Source organism: Myotis daubentonii, chromosome 1 (assembly GCF_963259705.1).
Source record: "Myotis daubentonii chromosome 1, mMyoDau2.1, whole genome shotgun sequence".
Classification (NCBI taxonomy): domain Eukaryota; kingdom Metazoa; phylum Chordata; class Mammalia; order Chiroptera; family Vespertilionidae; genus Myotis; species Myotis daubentonii.
This window is the reverse complement of record NC_081840.1, coordinates 188,418,841-188,438,060: the sequence shown is the minus strand read 5'-3', so window position 1 is coordinate 188,438,060 and position 19,220 is coordinate 188,418,841. Positions and strand designations below refer to the sequence as shown.

General features: G+C 38.9%; 1 protein-coding gene across 5 annotated transcripts in view; it reads left to right on the top strand.

Annotated features, from left to right (window-relative positions):
• Window positions 1-19,220, top strand: part of SLC4A4 (solute carrier family 4 member 4) — a 340,638-nt gene that overhangs the window by 232,927 nt on the left and 88,491 nt on the right. For all 5 annotated transcript variants that reach the window (XM_059669116.1, XM_059669125.1, XM_059669135.1 and 2 more), the window contains 4 exons: window positions 6,099-6,256; window positions 14,695-14,782; window positions 16,007-16,161; window positions 17,690-17,806. In XM_059669116.1, the coding sequence (XP_059525099.1) occupies window positions 6,099-6,256; window positions 14,695-14,782; window positions 16,007-16,161; window positions 17,690-17,806 (518 nt within the window). The remainder of the gene's footprint in view (window positions 1-6,098; window positions 6,257-14,694; window positions 14,783-16,006; window positions 16,162-17,689; window positions 17,807-19,220) is intronic.

The window sequence follows — 19,220 nt, the reverse complement described above, 5'->3', positions numbered from 1 at the left end:
CAATTGTAGCTGCACATGGCAGCCATTTGAAATCCATTTCTTTGAAATCAAGATTAGCTAAGGGAATTTTTTCTTTCACTGTGTGTGTTCTCATAGTTGACCCTGCATAAAATCCAGCCTGAGTATCCCTTGGAGAATCAACTAATGATCTATAAGAAAGGAATGTCAAACTTTATCTTTGAAATTCAATCCAGATGAGTTTATTGGGTGATTTTCAACCTGATTTGAAGGCCTTTAGAGTCTGTTCTTGTTTTCATTATCTTTTATTATTCTTTGTAATTCTTGGGTTATTCTTCATCTTTTTGTTTAGTGTTTATACTTTTTTCTTACTATTTTATTATTGTTTACAGTTTATTGTGTAAGTGCAGAACTGGTTTTCATACTTCAGTCATTACTTTTTTTTTTTTTACTGGATATTATTGGGGTATTTGGAAAAGACAACATATGAATGAATCAGTATTTAATGAGCCCACCTTTACCAAAGAGATTCAGAGGAGAGCCTTTCTTGAACTGGTGTGACCTCACATTAAACAATATACCTTTCAAATGGTTTTTATGTTTTGCTTTTTCTTTCATTGTAGCTACTTCTATATTTTCTTCTCTCCATTGCACTGTAACTTCAGAAGAGCAGTGCCCACTACTAGCCTTGAATATTGTGAGCACACATACAGTTTAAAGAGAATTAAATGGAGTTGAGAGAGGGATTAAATGGTAGATGAGTAAATTTCTGTCCAATTCAGCATTTTCTATTCTGTTTTCATATCATAGTGTGTTTTACTTAATTCCTAGTGGGAGAGAAAACACTCAGGCATATAGGCATATTCAAGACTCCGAGAAAGTCTGTAATATAGCAACTTATTCAATTTTATATAACCTGGAATTACTAAAATTTATTTGACAAATGTACTTTCATGAAGGGTCTGGACTCTTTAGTAAACGGAAATCACCCCAAATTACTTAAAGTCTCAAGTGGAATTTTCTGACTTATGTAACTGGTAAGACTTCTTGATGAGTTTACAGAATGAAGGAACTGCAGGACCTCAGGGCCAGGGACTGGGGACTCAGCAATCTCTCTTCTCCTTTTTTTTTCTCTCCTGCTTTTGTCTGTTTCATTTTGGGTGCTGACCTCATTCTCTCCTAATGTGCACAGTGCTGTGGCAGGCCCTTTAACATGGAGGGAGCAATACCAGGTGAAAGGGAGAGCGTTGATTTTTACATGCTCAAATATTGATTTTCCAAGTGGTTTAGTCCCTACTTGGGTGGTGCATCCATCCTTTGGACCTATCACTTTTATCAGAGGCAGAGTTTATTAATATTGGCTATATCTAGGCCTTTTGTCCACTTAGGTAGCCTGGGTGATGGTGGCATGTCCAGAACCTATGACCTTAAGAGAGGAGTTAGGAAAGCTTATTGGGAAGAAAAGAAATAATAATCATCATTCAACAAATATTTATTGAATCTTTCTCCTCAGGCATCTCCTAGGCATTAAGGATATAACATTGAACATAATAGATGGATATTCCTGTTTTCATGGAGCTAAGATTCTAGCGGAGAGGCAGAAAATAAGGAAGATAAGTAAAACATATAACATGTTTGGCTGTGATAAGTACAAAGAAGAAAAAAAGAAAGCATAAGCGAAGAAAGCATTAACCTCTTTTTATGGGGAGAAAGAGGTTAAAAGTTTAATGTGTCCAGGGAAAGACTCACTGATATGACGGTGACTTGTAAATAAAGATCTGAAGGAAAAGGAAGTGAGGGAGGGAGCTGTGCAGCAGGTGTAAAGGTCCTGAGGTAAGAGTATACCTGGTGTGTTTGAGGGAGGACATGGAGACTAGAGTAGCAGGCGTAGGGAAGATGGAGTGAGTGGTAGGAAATAAGGTCAAGGAGCTGATGGTGACATTGCCTTCACTCTTAGTGAAATGGAGACCAATAGAGAGAATTTTGAGCAGAAGAGAGACATGATCTGATTCCTGATTTGACGTCAGGCTACTTTGGTGAATAGACTGGGTGTAAGGACAGAAGCAGATAATCCAGCCAGAAGGCCACTGCCATAATCCAGGAGAATGAATGATTGTAATGTCGCCGAGGGTGGTGGCAGTGATGTTGGTGAGAAATGGTCAGGTTCTGGATATACTTTCAACATAGATCCAACAAGATTTGCTGATAGAATGGACAGAGGGTGTGAGAGGAAGAAAAATGTTGAAGATGACAGCAAGGTTTTGGCCTGAGTGATGGGAGAGTGGAGTTGCCATTAACCAGATGAGGGGCATTGGAGGAAGAGCTAGTTTGAAGGGACTATCAAGAGGACTCAGTTTTGCTTAAAATGCCTGTTAGACATCCAAGTAGAGATGTTTTTAGGTCTGGGGTTCAGGGAAGATGTCCTGGCTAAAGGAATAAATTTATGAGACATTATCATATAGATGGGACTTAAAGACATGAGACCTTGGTGATCACCCAGAGTGTGTGTAGAAAGAAAAGAGCCATCTGAGGACTGACTTCTGGGGCACCTCAGGTACCACATATTGTTATTTTAGAACAGCTACTAGTTTTTCTGAGAACGCATGTGTTCCGCTAACGCAGTTTGAGATACACTGATATAAAAGAACGTATCTTGACAATTTTCAGTTGCTTAGTGACAGAGCCAGACATAGTAGGTTCTAGAATAAGCCTTTAAAACCTCTCTAGCCCTGGCTTGTGTTGTTCAGTGGTTAGTGTTGGCCTGCGTGCTGAAGGATTGTGGGTTCAATTCCTGGTCAAGGACACGTACCTGAGTTGTAGGTTCGATCCCAGCCTGGTTTGGTGCATGCAGGAGGCAACCAATCAATGTGTCTCTCTCACATTGGTATTTTTCTCTTTCTCTTTCCCCCCTCCACCTCCCTCCTTTTCACTCTCTCTAAAAATCAGTGGAAAAAATAATCTTGGATGAGGATTAATGAAACAAACAAACAAACAAACAAACAAACAAACAAACAAACAAACACATCCTTTCTAATGTTCCTGGGCATTTGAAGTCCTTTTGGTCTGATTTTTAGTGCTATAGAGCTCATTTCTTTCATTCAAAATATTTAGTACAGCTGAATTATGTGAAAAGCAGGTAGGTATTCAGTACAAGGAGGGATAAACTGTTCTAACCCTCAAGAGACTTGAAGTATGATTCAGAAATGAGCACTCCGGAGTTCCCAAGAAACTGGGCAGAGATGGTAGCAAGACTTGGGCTGAGCATTGAAGGATGTTTAGAAAAGGTAGAAATGAGAGAGTGTTTGGTCATGATTGTGGGATAAGTACATAAAATAGAAATGGAAATGATTAGACTACCTGCCTAACTAGAGCAAAGAGAGAATGCTGGAGAGAAGGGGTAATAAAATCTGATTATCACAGAACTTCGTGCCCAGTGTTGGTAATGGGAACTCTGGAAAGAGTGTGAGCAAGGTTACTCTAGCAATTATATTGTGTTTTGTGCTTGGGCCACTTATCCATATCCCACACTCTGCTCTGTGTTATAGAGAACAGTTCATTACTGGAACTTCTGTAGGCCATAATAATGTGTTTGTGTTTTTTTTTTTATAACAATTTGATGTTTATAAAGACTCTTCCCATGGCTTCTGTTTTCATATCTGTACAATGTAAACATAATTTATTTTTAATGTAAGCATTTCTTGGAGGATTAATGGTAAAAGCTTTGGAAATATCCCTTACTGCTTAGAAGTAATCATGTTTCTAGCATCTAAAAAATATATTTTGCTTTTGATTTTTTAAATTTTGGTTTCCACTAAAGTATTAGCCCTAACTTTCTTGTTTTTGTTTGTTTGTTTGTTTTGTTTGTGTTGGTGTTTTTTTTTTTTTTTTTGCCTCATAGCTTTCTTCTTATATAAAGTACAAAATTTAAGAAAAAAAATCCCATAAAAATACTACTGAGGGTAATGGAGTTTTAGGGATCAGTTTTCATTACATTTATTTTCCCTAATTAAGAACTATTTAAACAGAAATAGAAAGTAAAGTATAACTGCTACCTTTTTATTAATGAGGAAAATTGGGCCATGTCTGACACTTCCTATCTCAGCAATAATCCAGGGCACAAAATACTAAGTGCACTAGTAACTTTAGACTTGAGAGGAGAGGCATTTATATTGATAATATATCACAAGTCTGCCTTTCATATGGTCCTGCAAAATTCTTATCTATATTCTTTCGTGATTGTTGAAATGTTTTCCTTGAGCTCTGGGAGGCATTTCCCACTTACTGAAGGATGCTTAAACAACCCTTTTCTAAGTGGGTGTTGGGAAGGGAAGGGAAGTAAGGAATAACACCTACAAGATGTAATTTCCTCAAAAAATTAAATTTTTAATTTTTAATTGATAAATTGATAAATTGATAATCTTCACCCACCAGATCTCCCTAATACCCCCCTCTGTACTCATATACTAGTCTGCTTTCCCTAATGAGGATTGATAAACTCTCTGTGTTCCTATCTGAAATAATCCCTCTACTTGTGATGTTGATGGTCTCTTCTCAAGAGTTCAGGGTTGCTTGAGTGGCTTTTGAAGTTATCCCCTATCTCCACAGCAATAATCTGTCTCTACTACATCATTCCATTAACATTTACAAGTGTTATCATATTTCCCACTTAAAAAATCCCCCTATTTTATGCCTTCTTTCACCTGTCTGCCTATTATTTGGCTTTTCTTGGTAGCAACATTTCTCAAAATAATGTGTACTCCAGGTCTCCATTTCTTCACCTCTCATTCTTTCCTGGGCTCCCTGATGTCCACTGTAATAGCTCTTGTCAAGGTCACCCAGCACCTCCATCTTGCCAAATTCATCGGGTCCATTCTTAGTTCTGATCGTATTAGAGCTTTCAGTAGCCTTTGACTCAGCTTGATATGCTTTCCTTACTGAGCCCTTCCTTCACCTGACTGTTAAGCCCTGGCTTTCCTCCTACCTCACTGGCAGCTCTTCTCCAGTGTCCTCTGCCAATAACTCCTCCCATTCCTATAAAAGGTAGGGTGGCCCAGGATTTAGATCTTTTCCTTCTTCTCTATCTACACTTACACCCAAACTTGTGTGATCTTGTCATATGGTTATAAGCATTGTTTATATGGTGATATCTCTGAAATGTAGTCTTTCTACTCTACCTTTTCAATTGGGCTTTTATTAGGCAAGTCCCACTTAAAACACCCAGAACTCCTGACTGTGGCCTTCAAGGTCCTTACCATCTGGTCCCTCCCCCACCCCCTTACCTATGCAACTCCATTTGTTGCTATTTTACCCCCATTATTTCTTCAGCTGCCATCACACTTGCCTTATTATTTTCTCTTTCCCATCTCAGAGGCTTTGCACTTGCTGTTCTCTTGCCTGGAATGTTCTTTGCCTAGAACAGTGATGGAGAACCTTTTGAGCTCGGCGTGTCAGCATTTTGAAAAACCCTAACCTTAACTCTGGTGCCGTGTCACATATAGAAATTTTTTGATATTTGCAATCATAGTAAAACAAAGATTTATATTTTTGATATTTATTTTATATATTTAAATGCAATTTAACAAAGAAAAATCAACCAAAAAAATGAGTTCGTGTGTCACCTCTGACACGCGTGTCATAGGTCCGCCATCACTGGCCTAGATCTTTGCATGGCTTGTCCCCTGACTCCAGCATCAAATGTATTTCTTCAGCAGCCTTTCCCAACCACCCTACTTAATGTACCCTTTTACTGGTTTTATGTCTTTTTTTCTTAGCACTTATCACGACTTCAAATCATATTTTATTTCTCCCCTGCTGGAATATGAATCCAAGCAGGACATGTGATTAGTTGATCCTTAACTGTATTCCTAGGGCTTAGATCAGTGCCTGGCCCCTTCTCGACTCTCAACATATGGTTATTGAGTGAGTGAATCAATAAAGGAATTGTGTTATATATAAGTCACGTGATTATACCTTCAATATTTTTTAATCCAATGTACAGAGAAATGTTTAATAGAATGGTTAAACATAATAGGAAAATGGCTGTAGCTAGGTCCTGTTGCATATAAAGGAATTCCCTCGAGTGATATGTGAACTGTTTCTTCTTGTCCCCTCTTTGTGTTTTCTTGACTCTTCCCATGCAGCTGAAGAACAAGTTCATGAAAAAACTGCCCCGTGATGCAGAAGCCTCCAACGTGCTTGTCGGGGAGGTCGACTTCTTGGATGCGCCTTTCGTTGCCTTTGTTCGGCTGCAGCAGGCAGTCATGCTGGGTGCCCTGACTGAGGTCCCTGTGCCCACCAGGTAAGCTGATCCCTGACCTGCTGGGGCCTACAGTGTGGTTATAGGAAAACCTCCCCTTTCAGGCTAGAGAATCAATAGACTGAGGATACATCCAGAGAGAGCATATTGGATAGATTTAATATGAAATAATGGTTTAATCTGACTTTTATACCTTCATATGACTAGGCACTTATATAGTACTAATCATAATAACCAAACAATTTCTTGGACCATGTATTGGTTTTCTTCTTATGGATTAGTCTACTTAATACTCACAATAATATTTTTTAAGTATAAACTGTAGGTGTACAGATTTAAAACTGAGCCTAAAAGTTTAAGTAACTTGTCCAAACTCTTACAGATGATAATTGGTTCAGAGGTCAGAGTTGCTTTCATTTGTTCTGTTTTTTATCAGAAAATTAATAGTGTGTGTATGTGTGTATATAGATATACACAGACATGTAAAAATTATAAAGCTGTACCCTTAAATTTGCACACTTTACTGTTATGAATTATGTTGCATAAATTTTTATTTTAAAAAGACGCATATTATTGTTATTATAATCATGTATTTAATATACTGCATGGTATCTTCAAACTCATCCTGTTTATTTCCCTCTGCAACTGTTCTAATAGAGTTAGGAAGCTTGACTTAAGGAATGCAATAGGTGAAAAGGAATTAATGCTTCTCTTAAACTTGTGCTGATAAGAGTTTGAAGAGAAGCTTGTAATCTTCAAATTGATGTCTGAAAATTATCACATGAATAGCAACTTTTCAGTGTGTGTGTGTGTGTGTGTGTGCGCGTGTCCGTGCGCGCGCGCGCGCGCTTTTCCTGGGCCCCAGCGCAAGGACAGGTGACATGTCTCTTCTTTAGGTTTCCCAGGTGAGGAGGAAGGGCTATGGATCCTTCTCACTCATCTCAGATGGTCTGAGCATGATCCACGGACAATGACTAGGGGCTCAAGGTTGGTTTTGAACCAAGTTGACAGGAAAATTAAGAAAAACATTCCTTTTACAGCCTCCCAATGCATAGATTATAGGACATTCTTTCTCATCATACAGATATTTTTTTCTCATTTTTATATTTCTTAGATGCTTCAAATGGGAATAATACCAGACATTAGTAGGCAATCATTGGAAAAATAGCTGAGGAAAGGAGATGACCATTGCTTATTCAATTAATGGGATTATCATGATTTATGCTTTCTGTAACTTAGCTTTTGGCTTGAAAACACACCAGCAGAGCCTTAAAGTTCTATCAGAGCAATCACCTGGCAAAAGCTGGCTGACTCAGACCATGGCTGAAGGCCAGCTCGCGTGTCCCTATGGTTTTATTTATGTATTTTTGGACAAACTTTACTGGAGCTCAAAAGAAAAAAAAAGCCAAGAAGTGTTAAGTTGCTCTTGCTTTTTCATTTCTGTTATTTTTCTTTAAAAGCTACAAATAAAAAATATTTCGAAAGGCTTTTTATTTAACAGTAGTATGAGTTTATGGAGCAGCACATTGTGACCATTTTTGGGTTCTTCTTATCATCTGCTCCTGCCTGTCTCGTTCTTTTCCTCTGTACTGGAGCGTGGCAGGAGTCTAGAGGTGAAATACAGCATCATTTGAATGAACAAAAGGAGCCCAGCAATTCAAGGGAATGTAATTCAATAATGTCAGCAAACTATTTCAGGGCAATAATCTGAACAATCCTAGAATGTTAACATTTTCCCAGGAAATAGATTTATTCATTTGCTATCCCCTGAACCAGTGCAAGCTGGAATCACAGAGTAGGGAGTCTCATTCGCTTTTGGTGTGTATGAGTAATGTGGGGCCCCTGACAATGGCTGCATCCTGTGAAACCCAATCAAGGTACTCCCACGAGGAATGTGGCTGTCATGTGTGGGACGGCCTCTGCACCAGCCACGTGCTCGCACATCCACGCCGCCCTGTTGTACTGCAGGGAGACCCAGAAAGTCTGGTTTGGGGCACATCTTGTCATGATCATTTTCCCGTTTGAAGAAAAGTTATGCTCTTATGCTTATTATTTTTATTATTGTGCACCTTTTAGGAAGTGTAACTCTAAGAGTTTCCTTGTGTGGAGTTCACCAGTTATTTGGTTGATCTATTTTAGCTTTCTGTTTGTAGCTGGACTACTACCAGCTGAGTGATGTGATCTACTTAGGGGCCCTTCGGCCCTTTTTTTTTTTTTTTTTTTTTTGTTTGTTTGTTTGTTTTGGTCACTTGGTTGTATACGTTTACGATTTTCCTAGCATCTTGCACACACTTTGCTCACTGTCATCTTTATTCATAGAGGCTGCTCCTCACTCACATTCATGGGCTCTGTGGGGGATAACTATTATTATTCCCACTTTATAGTTGAAAGATAGAGGCAAAAGGAAGATCCACTGTCAATGCTAGACATTGGACTGCAGATTTCTGACTCTAAGGCTAGGGTTTTAGGGAGAATCTAAGGAGATATCTAGAATGGACTGAAATAAAATACTTTAGGGTGTTCACCTGAAGAATAATAAAAGCCCTTGAGCAGTTTGTCCTTTTCTGACCTTGATTTTCATATCTAAGGCAAATTCAGTGAGTTGTACCCCCTAGAATGTTTGCCTCTTTAGTTTCACTGTAAGTCAATATATATTTTATGTTATAAATTATTAATTACCTAAAAAAAGTAGTTTACACTTAATTGTTAAAAACCATAAAATATCCTATTAGAGGTCTTGGGATGGAGGTCCCACTAGTTCAATTCTGTCTAGTCCAACAACCCAATTGCTACTGCTGTTTACATGAGTCATGTGGTTGGTGAGGTTAGTTTGTGGTCCTCATGAGTCTATTGTGGAAGCTACAGTGCAGCCACATTTTCCAAAGCTGCTAAATATGAATAATGGGTTATTTGGTTCACTGTTGTTTTGAGAGAAGGGAGTAAAGGATTGGTAAAAGCTGAGTTTATTCTAGAAATAGCTCTGATATATCAGGAAGGAGGGGGTGCACATCCTTTTTAAAAAGATTGAGTGGTTTAGGAAGGCTGGCTCTCTTTCTGATATTATGCTCTGTTTCTGGCTATAATTATTTTGTGAATGTGAGTGTAGTCCATTGGTTCCGGACCCAGATCATCTGGCACTTGTTTTTATTGTGGAAAATGCTACAGGCATCCTCCTCCCCAGGCACAATGAGTTATAGGAAAACACTCACAGGAGTAGAAGTGCCTCGTGAAGATCCAGAGACGACGAGGCACAGTTAAAAATGCGAACTATGACTTATTTCTCGTTATGAGTGAATCAAAATAACTCAGTAACATAAATTAATCTTTCCCCCCAAGCTGTCAACGTGGTCTGTGCCCTTCCAGCCACACAAATGTGATGTTTACTTGAATTTGTTAATAAAGAAAAAAGCTTCTGGTTAAAAATAACATCTGTCCATTGACAAAAACCAGCTTGGGTCATGAAAGGAGTTTTCAGTACATTATAAAAGCTGAGCTTGGCAAGATGTGCTTCTATCATAAAAGTTGTAACAGCTTTCACTTCTTTGAGGTTAAAGGGGAGAGAACATGTTTCAAGCAGAAGGAACTTGAACTTGATGAGTGGTTCTGTTAGTTTTCTTTTTTTAAAAATCCTTCATCCCCATTTGGCAATACAGTCCAAATTAGGCACTTCTGAAGGGTCTCATTCCTGCAGATGAAATTCTCAGCCTGAGGGGATATTTTCTGCTACTGATAGATGGTCAGATTTTCTCTTTTTCTCTATAGCATTTGAAGGGGATGGATTTACTGAATGATTCCTGACTGGAGTAATGTGAAAATGTAACTGATATATAACATGTTATTTGTATTTAGTACTTGGTGACTTTTCATACACTGAGTGGCCAGGTTATTATGACCACCTGACGTTTGTAGGCAAATTAGCTATAATTTCGCGCTGAAGTTGCTAGAGGGCCAGACCATTATAAGTAGGGAAGCAGCTTGTTTACCACGACAGTAGAAGTGATTTTTTTTCTGAAGATATGGGTAAACAACGCAATTTAATAGCCTTTGAATGTGGGATATATATTATTATGAGTGGCCAGATTACTATGAACACCCCATCACTGCTTCGTGGGGCCACCTTTTGCCTTCAATACTGCGACGATTCTTCTTGGCATTGACTCCACGAGATGTTGAAAGGTGATGTGAGAAATCTGACACCATGCCTGATGAATAGCACTGTCCAGTTCTGTAAGATCTGATGGTTGTGGAACCAGCTGCCTGATGGCTCTTTTAACTTCGTCCCACTAATGCTCAATTGGATTGAGATCTGGTGATTGTGGGGACCACCTAAGCAAGGTAAAGTCTCCCTCATGTTCTTGAAACCACTCCTACACAATATGAGCACCGTGGCGTGGCTCATTGTCTTGTTGGAAGAAGCCATCTCCATTGGGATACGCCATCAACATGATAGGATGAACCTGATCAGCAACGATACTTAGGTATGTTGTGCTATTCATACGTTGTTGCACATGAAATAAATGGCCTAAATCATGCCAGGAAAACATGGCCCAAACCATAACACTGCCCCCACCAGCTTGAAAGGTTTTACTCATGCATGTGGGGTGCATTCTTTCATGCTGTTTCTGCCAAATTCTCACTCTTCCATCTGCATGATGCAACTGGAAACGTGATTCATCGGACCACATGACTTTTTCCTATTGCTCGACTGTACAATCCTTGTATTCCTGTGTGAATTGGAGAAGTTTTACCTTGGTAACTGCAGACAGCAAAGGTATTCGAACAGGTCTTCGGCTTCCATATCCCATACAATGCAGTGTATGGCTAATTTGCCTACAAACGTCAGGTGGTCATAATAATCTGGCCACTCATGTTCAAATATATCCCACATTCAAAGGCTGTTAAATCACGTTGTTTACCCATATCTTCAGAAAAAAACCACTTCTATTGTCATGGTAAACAACCTGCTTCCCTACTTATAATGGTCTGGCCCTCTAGCAACTTCAGCGCGAAATTATAGCTAATTTGCCTACAAACGTCAGGTGGTCATAATAATCTGGCCACTCGGTGTATATATGATACACACACACACACACACACGTAAGTTATATAAAATATTGCCTAAGAAAGAGGAATTGTACCTTTATATATAATTTACTGATTTTATTAAAACATTATAATACTCAGATATTGGGTTTTGCTATGGTACATATTATATTCACCTTTGGTCTGCTACTTCCATTTATTCTTTGTTGCTATTTAGCAGAGACTAGAGTAAATAATTATAAGAACCTGAAGCACTAAATTGAAAGAACATATGCACCCCTGTATTCATTGCAGCATTTACAACAGCCAAGAGTTGGAAGCAGCCCAAGTCCTCTCTCAGTAGATGAGTGGATTAAAATGCTGTGGTATATCTACACAATGGAATACTACTCAGCCATAAAAAAGAAGGAAATCTTACCATTTGTGACAGCATGGCTGGACCTGGAGAGTATATGCTTAATAAAATAGCCAGTCAGAAAAAAATAAATACTGTATGATTTCACTTATATGTAATGAACAAAACAAACTAACAAAATAGAAACCGATTCATAGATACAGAAAACATGTCGACAGCTGTCAGAGGGGAAGTGTGTTGGGGGCTGGGTGAAAAAGGGAAGGAATTAAGAAAAATGACAAACCTCATAGACACAGACAACAGTGTGGTGATTACCAGAGGGAATGGGGGCTAGGGGAGGTAGAAGAGGGTAAACAAAGGGGGATAAATGGTGATGGAAGGGGAATTGACTGTGGGTAGTTAATACAATACAATATACAGATGATGTTGCCATATAGTCAACCTGAAAACTCCTGTGTCAGTTGATAAATGTGTATTTGTAAACTATAATCATAATGGAGATGCTAGGGAAAGGCAAAAAGAGGTTCAGAGTGGTTCTGGAAAAGTTAAAGATATTATGAATTACTGAAAAACTAATATTTAGATAGATGGAAATAATAAAAAATGGCAAGGAAAAAGACATTATTTAAAACTATATTAAGTAGAAGATTCAGATGTCCATTTTCTCCTGTTACAGTGCACCTGTCCCCTTTTGCCTAAAACTATGCCCTGATGGTCCTGCCTGACAGCTGGCCATTGGTAGGGGAATACAGTTGGGAAATGTGACCAGTGCTATAGGTGTTTCTTAATTTGTATTTGTATTTTGCCTTAGTGGTTAAATATTTTCTGCATGTGTTGCACTCAAATCAGTGATCAGTCCCTTTAGAAAAATAAATTTCACTGTCATAAAGGAACACTGTATAATACTGTATGTAGGGCTATATAAGGTAAGCCCAGCTTCAAAGAAAGAAAAGTTCTAGTCTCAATTGAACTTCAGTGTTAGAAGAACTAAAATCCAATTCTAGTAATGGCTTCCTTCATACTTGCACAGACTTTTGTGCCTGCTGATTGCTGTGGCTCTTGCATCCACTATGATAACACTTGAAAGTGAGCATGTCACTCATCCACATCTACACAATGGAATATTACACCGCTAAAAAAAGAGGGAACTCTTACCATTTGCAACAGCATGGATGGAACTGGAGAGCATTATGCTAAGCGAAATAAGCCAGTGGGAGAAAGATAAATATCACATGATCAAACTCATATGTGGGATATAATGATCAACATAATTTGATGAACAAGAATAGATCCAGAGACAAATGGTAGGGGTGAGGGGGGGTTAGAGAGCAACCAAAGGACTTGTATGCATGCGTATTAGCATAACCAATGGACACAGACACTGGGGCGATGGAAGCTTGCCTGGGATGGGAATGGCTGTGGGGGGGCGGGGGTCAATTGGGGAAAAAGGAGACATATGTAAAACTTTAGACAATAAACAAACAAAAAAATTAAAATAAATAAATAAATAAGAAAGTGAGCATGCCGCCTGAACTGGTTGCTAAGCACATAAGTGCTGAATGACTTTATGGTTATTCTGAGATAAACTCTGAATATTCATACCTACAGATACTTTTACATTCTTTATTTCTGTTTTTTTTCTTCTTTGGATTGAATTTTATAATGAAAAAGAGGAATTACCTCTTCAAGGACAGTTTGGAATAAACCCTAACACATTCAAGAGTACTTGCTGTCAATCCCTTTTTTATTTAAAGTGAGGTATATAAAGAAATAAGTAAAAAATAAAATTTAACTAAGCCAAATCCTCAGCCATTCCTGGTCCCCTAAAGTTTTACCTAAGATTCCTTGCTCCCAGCTAAATATCCACAGCACCTTTCCCCAGAGTGATCTATGAGAGTCATTGTTGAATAGCCTTTCTCTACGGAATCATAACCCTGGTGTATAGGTTGGGCAGGTAATATTAGGCAGAATTGTGTGCTGAAAATAACAAAAGGTTGGACGGCCTGTCTGCTCTCTCTCATATACCAGGCACAGTCTTTGGGCTCATCCATTAACTTTCTTGAGCCTGGGTTTCTTCACCATTAAACAGGACTAGGATACCTGTTCTTATTGCAAAGGATTGTATGGAATTTAAATGAGGTGATGACTGTGAAGTGCTTTGCAAACTTTAAAAAGCTGTGCAAATATATGATGTGATCATTTTAATTGTCCTCATTATTTCTGTGTTGGGTAAGACATGATCATAAACAAGACAGAGATTTATCTGATGTTGCCTTTAGTATATATTTTTCATTTCATTCATTTACATATCAGGTTCCTCCTCCCTAGTCAAAACATATAGCTTTGCTCTTGTCATCAATGAGGGATTTTTCCCACCATGATAAGAGGTGAACCTAAATGGGGATAAGCTTATTATTGCAAGTTTCAGGACCTACTCACTGTGGAGCAATGCTTGTGCATTATCAAGAAAAGAAGTTTGGAAAGGAAAATGAGGTTACCCACCAAAAAACACACAACACACCTCACACAAAATTTTAACTGTGAATGATGCTTTATTTTTCTTTTTTTCCATAGTTTTCTTTCTTTACTGTCAGCATGTAGCTTACTTGTAAAAGAATTGTCATTCTGAGTAGAAACATTTCTTAAGCCTGGAGAAGGTCATATGTCATTGCCCAAATTGGGTAAGGGAAAGTCAGAGAAACCAGAAGATGTACTGTGTCTTTCTAGTTATTGTGTTTAATGGTTTTCACTAAAGATTCTGCAATTCAGTAGAAGTGGAAAGAAAAGAAAGTTTAGAAAGGAAAGATTGAATGACTCAAAAAATGGAACCTTTCCTTGTCAACGAAGAAGCTTCTCAGGTTTCCATGCTAAATTCTCCATTGCCTCCAAAGAAACTAAACAGTGAGTTTTGTTTCACTGTAGTTGAAAGAGTATCTGTCATATGCCAAGAATATTACATTTGTTTAAAGATGAATTGTAGACCTAACCTTTTCATAAGCAAGGATAAACGTGTCTCAGTTTTATGTATTTTGAGTTTGATGATATGTGTGTTATAGCCTTTGCTTCTTTCCTCTTCCATTAGGTTCTTATTCATTCTCCTAGGTCCTAAGGGGAAAGGCAAGTCCTACCATGAGATTGGCAGAGCCATTGCCACCTTGATGTCTGACGAGGTAGGAAATCGGGAAGATGATGATCTGTGAAAGTCTTACTTGTGTGTTTTCATTCTGTGATTTGGCTGTCACTGTAACCTACACCAGTTTTAAGAATGGAAAATGTCCCCTGGACAGGTGGCTCAATTGGTTGGAGCATCATTCTGTACACCAAACCGTGGTGGGTTCATTTCCTGATCAGGGCACATACTCAGGTTGTGGGTTCGATCCCCAGTCAGGCGGAGGCAACTGATTGATGTTTCTCTCTCACATTGATGTTTCTTTCTCTCCTCATTTCCTGCTCTAAGATCAGTAAAAATAAATACAATAAAATACACACACACACACAAATAATGAAAAATGTTTATAAAATAAAGGAAAATATATTTATCCCAATATGAAATTTACATTTTGAAAACTGTGGGTGTCAGCTTATTTGCCATGAAGCTCATTATAAAGAAGGCTGACAACCTGCATCCTCCTAATTAAATGATGTACATTCGGCAGGTTCTTTCTTTGGATATTTGCATAAAAGGCATGGAGCATTTGCTGCCTGGGATGGTTCAGTTGTTGCCTCAATAACTGGATAAGCATATAGACACTCTCTGCATTCCAGAATGTACATAATTCTTTTTGCCAGTTCCATTCTTCTCATCTAGCTGATGATCCTAAAGTCCCTTACACATTTCCTAAGTCTTTCATAGCTAGACAGATGATCGCCTACACTTAAAACCCTTTGGTTTAGGTGTTGCCAATATAGCTCAGATTTTCTTTTTTTAAAAAATAGCTAACATTATTTTTGTGTTTGAAAGCTGAAGTGTTTTGCTCTTAACCTGATCTTAATACTCAGTTTGATCTTTTCCTTCTTGAATTATCAGCAGTGGTTTGTCCCGGTAGTTTTTATTTCAGGGAATGACTCTTTAGTGTATTTCTCCAAATCATTTTCATTTGGTTTCCATAGCAACTATATCAATAATAGTACATACCAGTGGGAGAAAATAGGCAATGTTATTTTACAGTATTGATAGAATAAAAACATATAAAAGGAACAGCCATTTGTTTCTCATGCCTCTCCCTATATTCTTTGGGTTTATTACTGAAATATTTTGGGGCAAGCTGAATAACAGGAAATGTGAGTGTGTGGTTATAGTAATATTAAAGTGGGTTATGGGTTGTATTTTTTAGGCTGGGCATGTGAGGCATGTGGAGAATTGTTGGATCAGCACACCTCTTCTTCTTCTTCAGGTGTTCCATGACATTGCTTATAAAGCAAAAGACAGGCAGGACCTGATCGCTGGCATAGATGAGTTCCTAGATGAAGTCATTGTCCTTCCCCCTGGGGAATGGGATCCAACGATCAGGATAGAGCCTCCTAAGACTCTTCCATCATCTGACAAAAGGTAAATTATCAAGCAGTTGGGGGTGTTAAACTTTGAGAAAGAGATTATATTTGGCAAAGGAAATGGAGTCAGGCTACTGCCCTAATATTTTTAGGTTCCCATTTAACTTGATGTATTATGTCATTTCAAATGAATCCCATATGTGCCTTGATTTGACATTTCATTGACATTGTAAAATGAATGTTATATGTTGTGATGTTCTTTGGTGATTACAAAGGAGAACAGTATGGAGTTTCCTCAAAAAACTAAAAATGGAACTCCCATTTGACTCAGTGATCCCACTTCTAGGAATATATCCCTAGAAACACTAATTAGAAAGGATGTATGCACCCCTATGTTCATAGCAGCACAATTCACCATAGCTAAGATTTGGAAACAGCCTAAGTGCCCATCAGTAGATGAGTGGATTAAAAAACTGTGGTACATCTATACAATGGAATATGACGCTGCGGTAAAAAAGAAGGAGTTCTTACCATTTGCAACAGCATGGATGGAACTGGAGAGCATTATGCCAAGTGAAATAAGCCAGTCAGAGAAAGATAAATATCACATGATCTCACTCATTTATGGAATATAATGAACAACATAAACTGATGAACAAAAACATATCCAGAGACAGAGAAGCATTGATCAGACCGTCAAACCTCAGAGGGAAGGTAGGGGAGGGTGGGGGTCGGGGGGGGAGATCAACCAAAGGACTTATATGCAAGCTTATAGGCCTAACCAATGGACACAGACAACAGAGGGGTGAGGGCATGAGTGAGGGGTTGGGGGGGTAATTTGGGGATAAGGATACATTTGTAATAACTTAATAAAAATTAAACAAACAAAAGACAAAACAAAGTAGAGATATATTATGATATTGGAATATATCACAGAGCCTCTTTGGGGATGTTCTGGGAACTCCTTGTGCATGTGGGAAGATTAGTTTACTCAAAATGACGTTCTGAATAATAGATACAGAGGCAGAGCTGCCTCAAACAGATTGTCAAACTGCAGCGGGAAGGCCGGGGAGGGTTGGGGGGCAGGAGGTAGGGGGGTAAGAGATCAACTAAAGGACTTGTATGCATGCATATAAGCATAACCAATGGACATAAGACACTGGGGGATAGGGGAGGCTAGGGGACTGTCTAGGGCGGGGGGATAAAATGGATACATATGTAATACCCTTTGTAATACTTTAAGCAATAAAAAATAAAAATAAATAAATAAATAAATAAATAAAATGACGTTCTGTAGATATAAGAGGTTAAGAAATTGGGTGAGATGATTGAGGAGAAGCCATTTTCTGGAAACCTGTTACTTTCCAAGTGAAATGGTTCCCCTCTTATCCAATATACAATTTGTTCAACTTTTCTATTCCTCCAGTCATTTGTGTTGGCTCTAAATATAACACTTTCAGAACTGCCTGTGAGGATGGTAGAAGGAAATAAGGATCCTTCTCCCAAAGGGTTTTCAGCTCATCTCTTCATTAGCTGGTGCAGATAAGTACAATAAACTAATATTCCCTTGGGCTCTGTTGTCTTAGAAAGAACATGTACTCGGGTGGAGAGAATGTTCAGATGAATGGGGACACTCCCCATGACGGCGGCCATGGAGGAGGAGGAGGACATGGGGACTGTGAAGAATTGCAGAAAACTGGACGGTAACTGAAGGGTTCTTTTGTCATTGACAATGAGGTTCTCCTTGGATCTAAATTTCCCTTCATCTTTCTATCAGCATTTATTCACTGTTTGCACATTCATTCAGCTAACAAATATTTATAGTTACCTAACAGTCACAGCCACTGGGGATGCAGCAGTGAACTGAACAAAACTCCTTATCCTTATGGGTCTTAATTTGTAGTGGCGGAGACAGACATTGAGCAAATCAAGGAATGTGGTGATGCTTTTATGTGGGGAATCAAAGGAGAAGTAGGGAGTTTGCCTTGTGAGAAAGGTGTTTTAGATAGGGTGGCCAGCGAGGGCCTTAAAGAGAATTGTAGCGTTTGATGAAAGTCCTGAGGGACGTGGGAGATAGACCATGTAGACGTGGGGTTGGAAGAGGGGACAGCAGAGCACCTGGCATGTGATAGGCTGCCGCTGTGGCTGGTGTGACTGGAGTGGAGTGAGGGAGGGGGTGTGAGAGACAAAAAAGAGAGGTTCTGGGTAGAGTGTACGGCAGGAAGAATGCGTAATGTGCCAATCTTACACATGTGGCTCTCATGATTCCATCTCTTCCCTTTACACTTACTCAAAAGGGGGTAACATGTTATAGAAATACATGAGTAACTCACAGGTCCTGTTTTCCAGAGAGGGCAGTTGGGGAATTGGGTTTCCCAGATTGCTTTGGCTAAATCTCTTTTCATGACAGTTCTCCCTCCTCCACTGCTAGGTTCTCCATTTCATTTTGGGTTAAGTAAAATTTCAAGTTGGGTACTCATTTTATGAAAATATGTCTTTTAAAAAACACTACAGACTGAGATGTCATTCTTCCGCATTTCACCTTTGCTAAATGCACCGAGTGTCTGCAGTTTGCCTGGCCCTGTTCATACTAAGATGTGAGATTTGGCTGGGAGGGTGAGTTGACTGATGCATAAGTCAGCTGACCTGCTAACATTTGCTGTGAGAGTCAGCAGGCAATGCTATTCTACCACATACCATGCTGTTCTACCACATACCTGCATGGCTTCCTTGAATCTGAAACATCTTCAGATTCTTACCCCAAAGTCACCTGATCGGGAGACCCCTTCTGGTCACCATCATATTTCAACCACTGCTCCTCTCTCATCTAATAATCCTGTTCCCCACTTAATTTCTTTCTTGATTTTTAGTGCCATGCATTTTACATACTTTGTCTCCTCCATACAGAAAGTAAACTTTATGAGAGTGGGTATTTTCTTTTCTTTTCCGTATCATTCACTTTTATATTTCCAGCACCAGGATTAGTTCTGGGTATATCACAGATGCTCAATAAGCATTTGTGGAATGAGGAATGAGGAATGAATGAATGAATGAATGAATGAATGAATGAGGCTGGAAAGGAAGCCATGGCAAGATTATAAAGATCCTTGTATGATC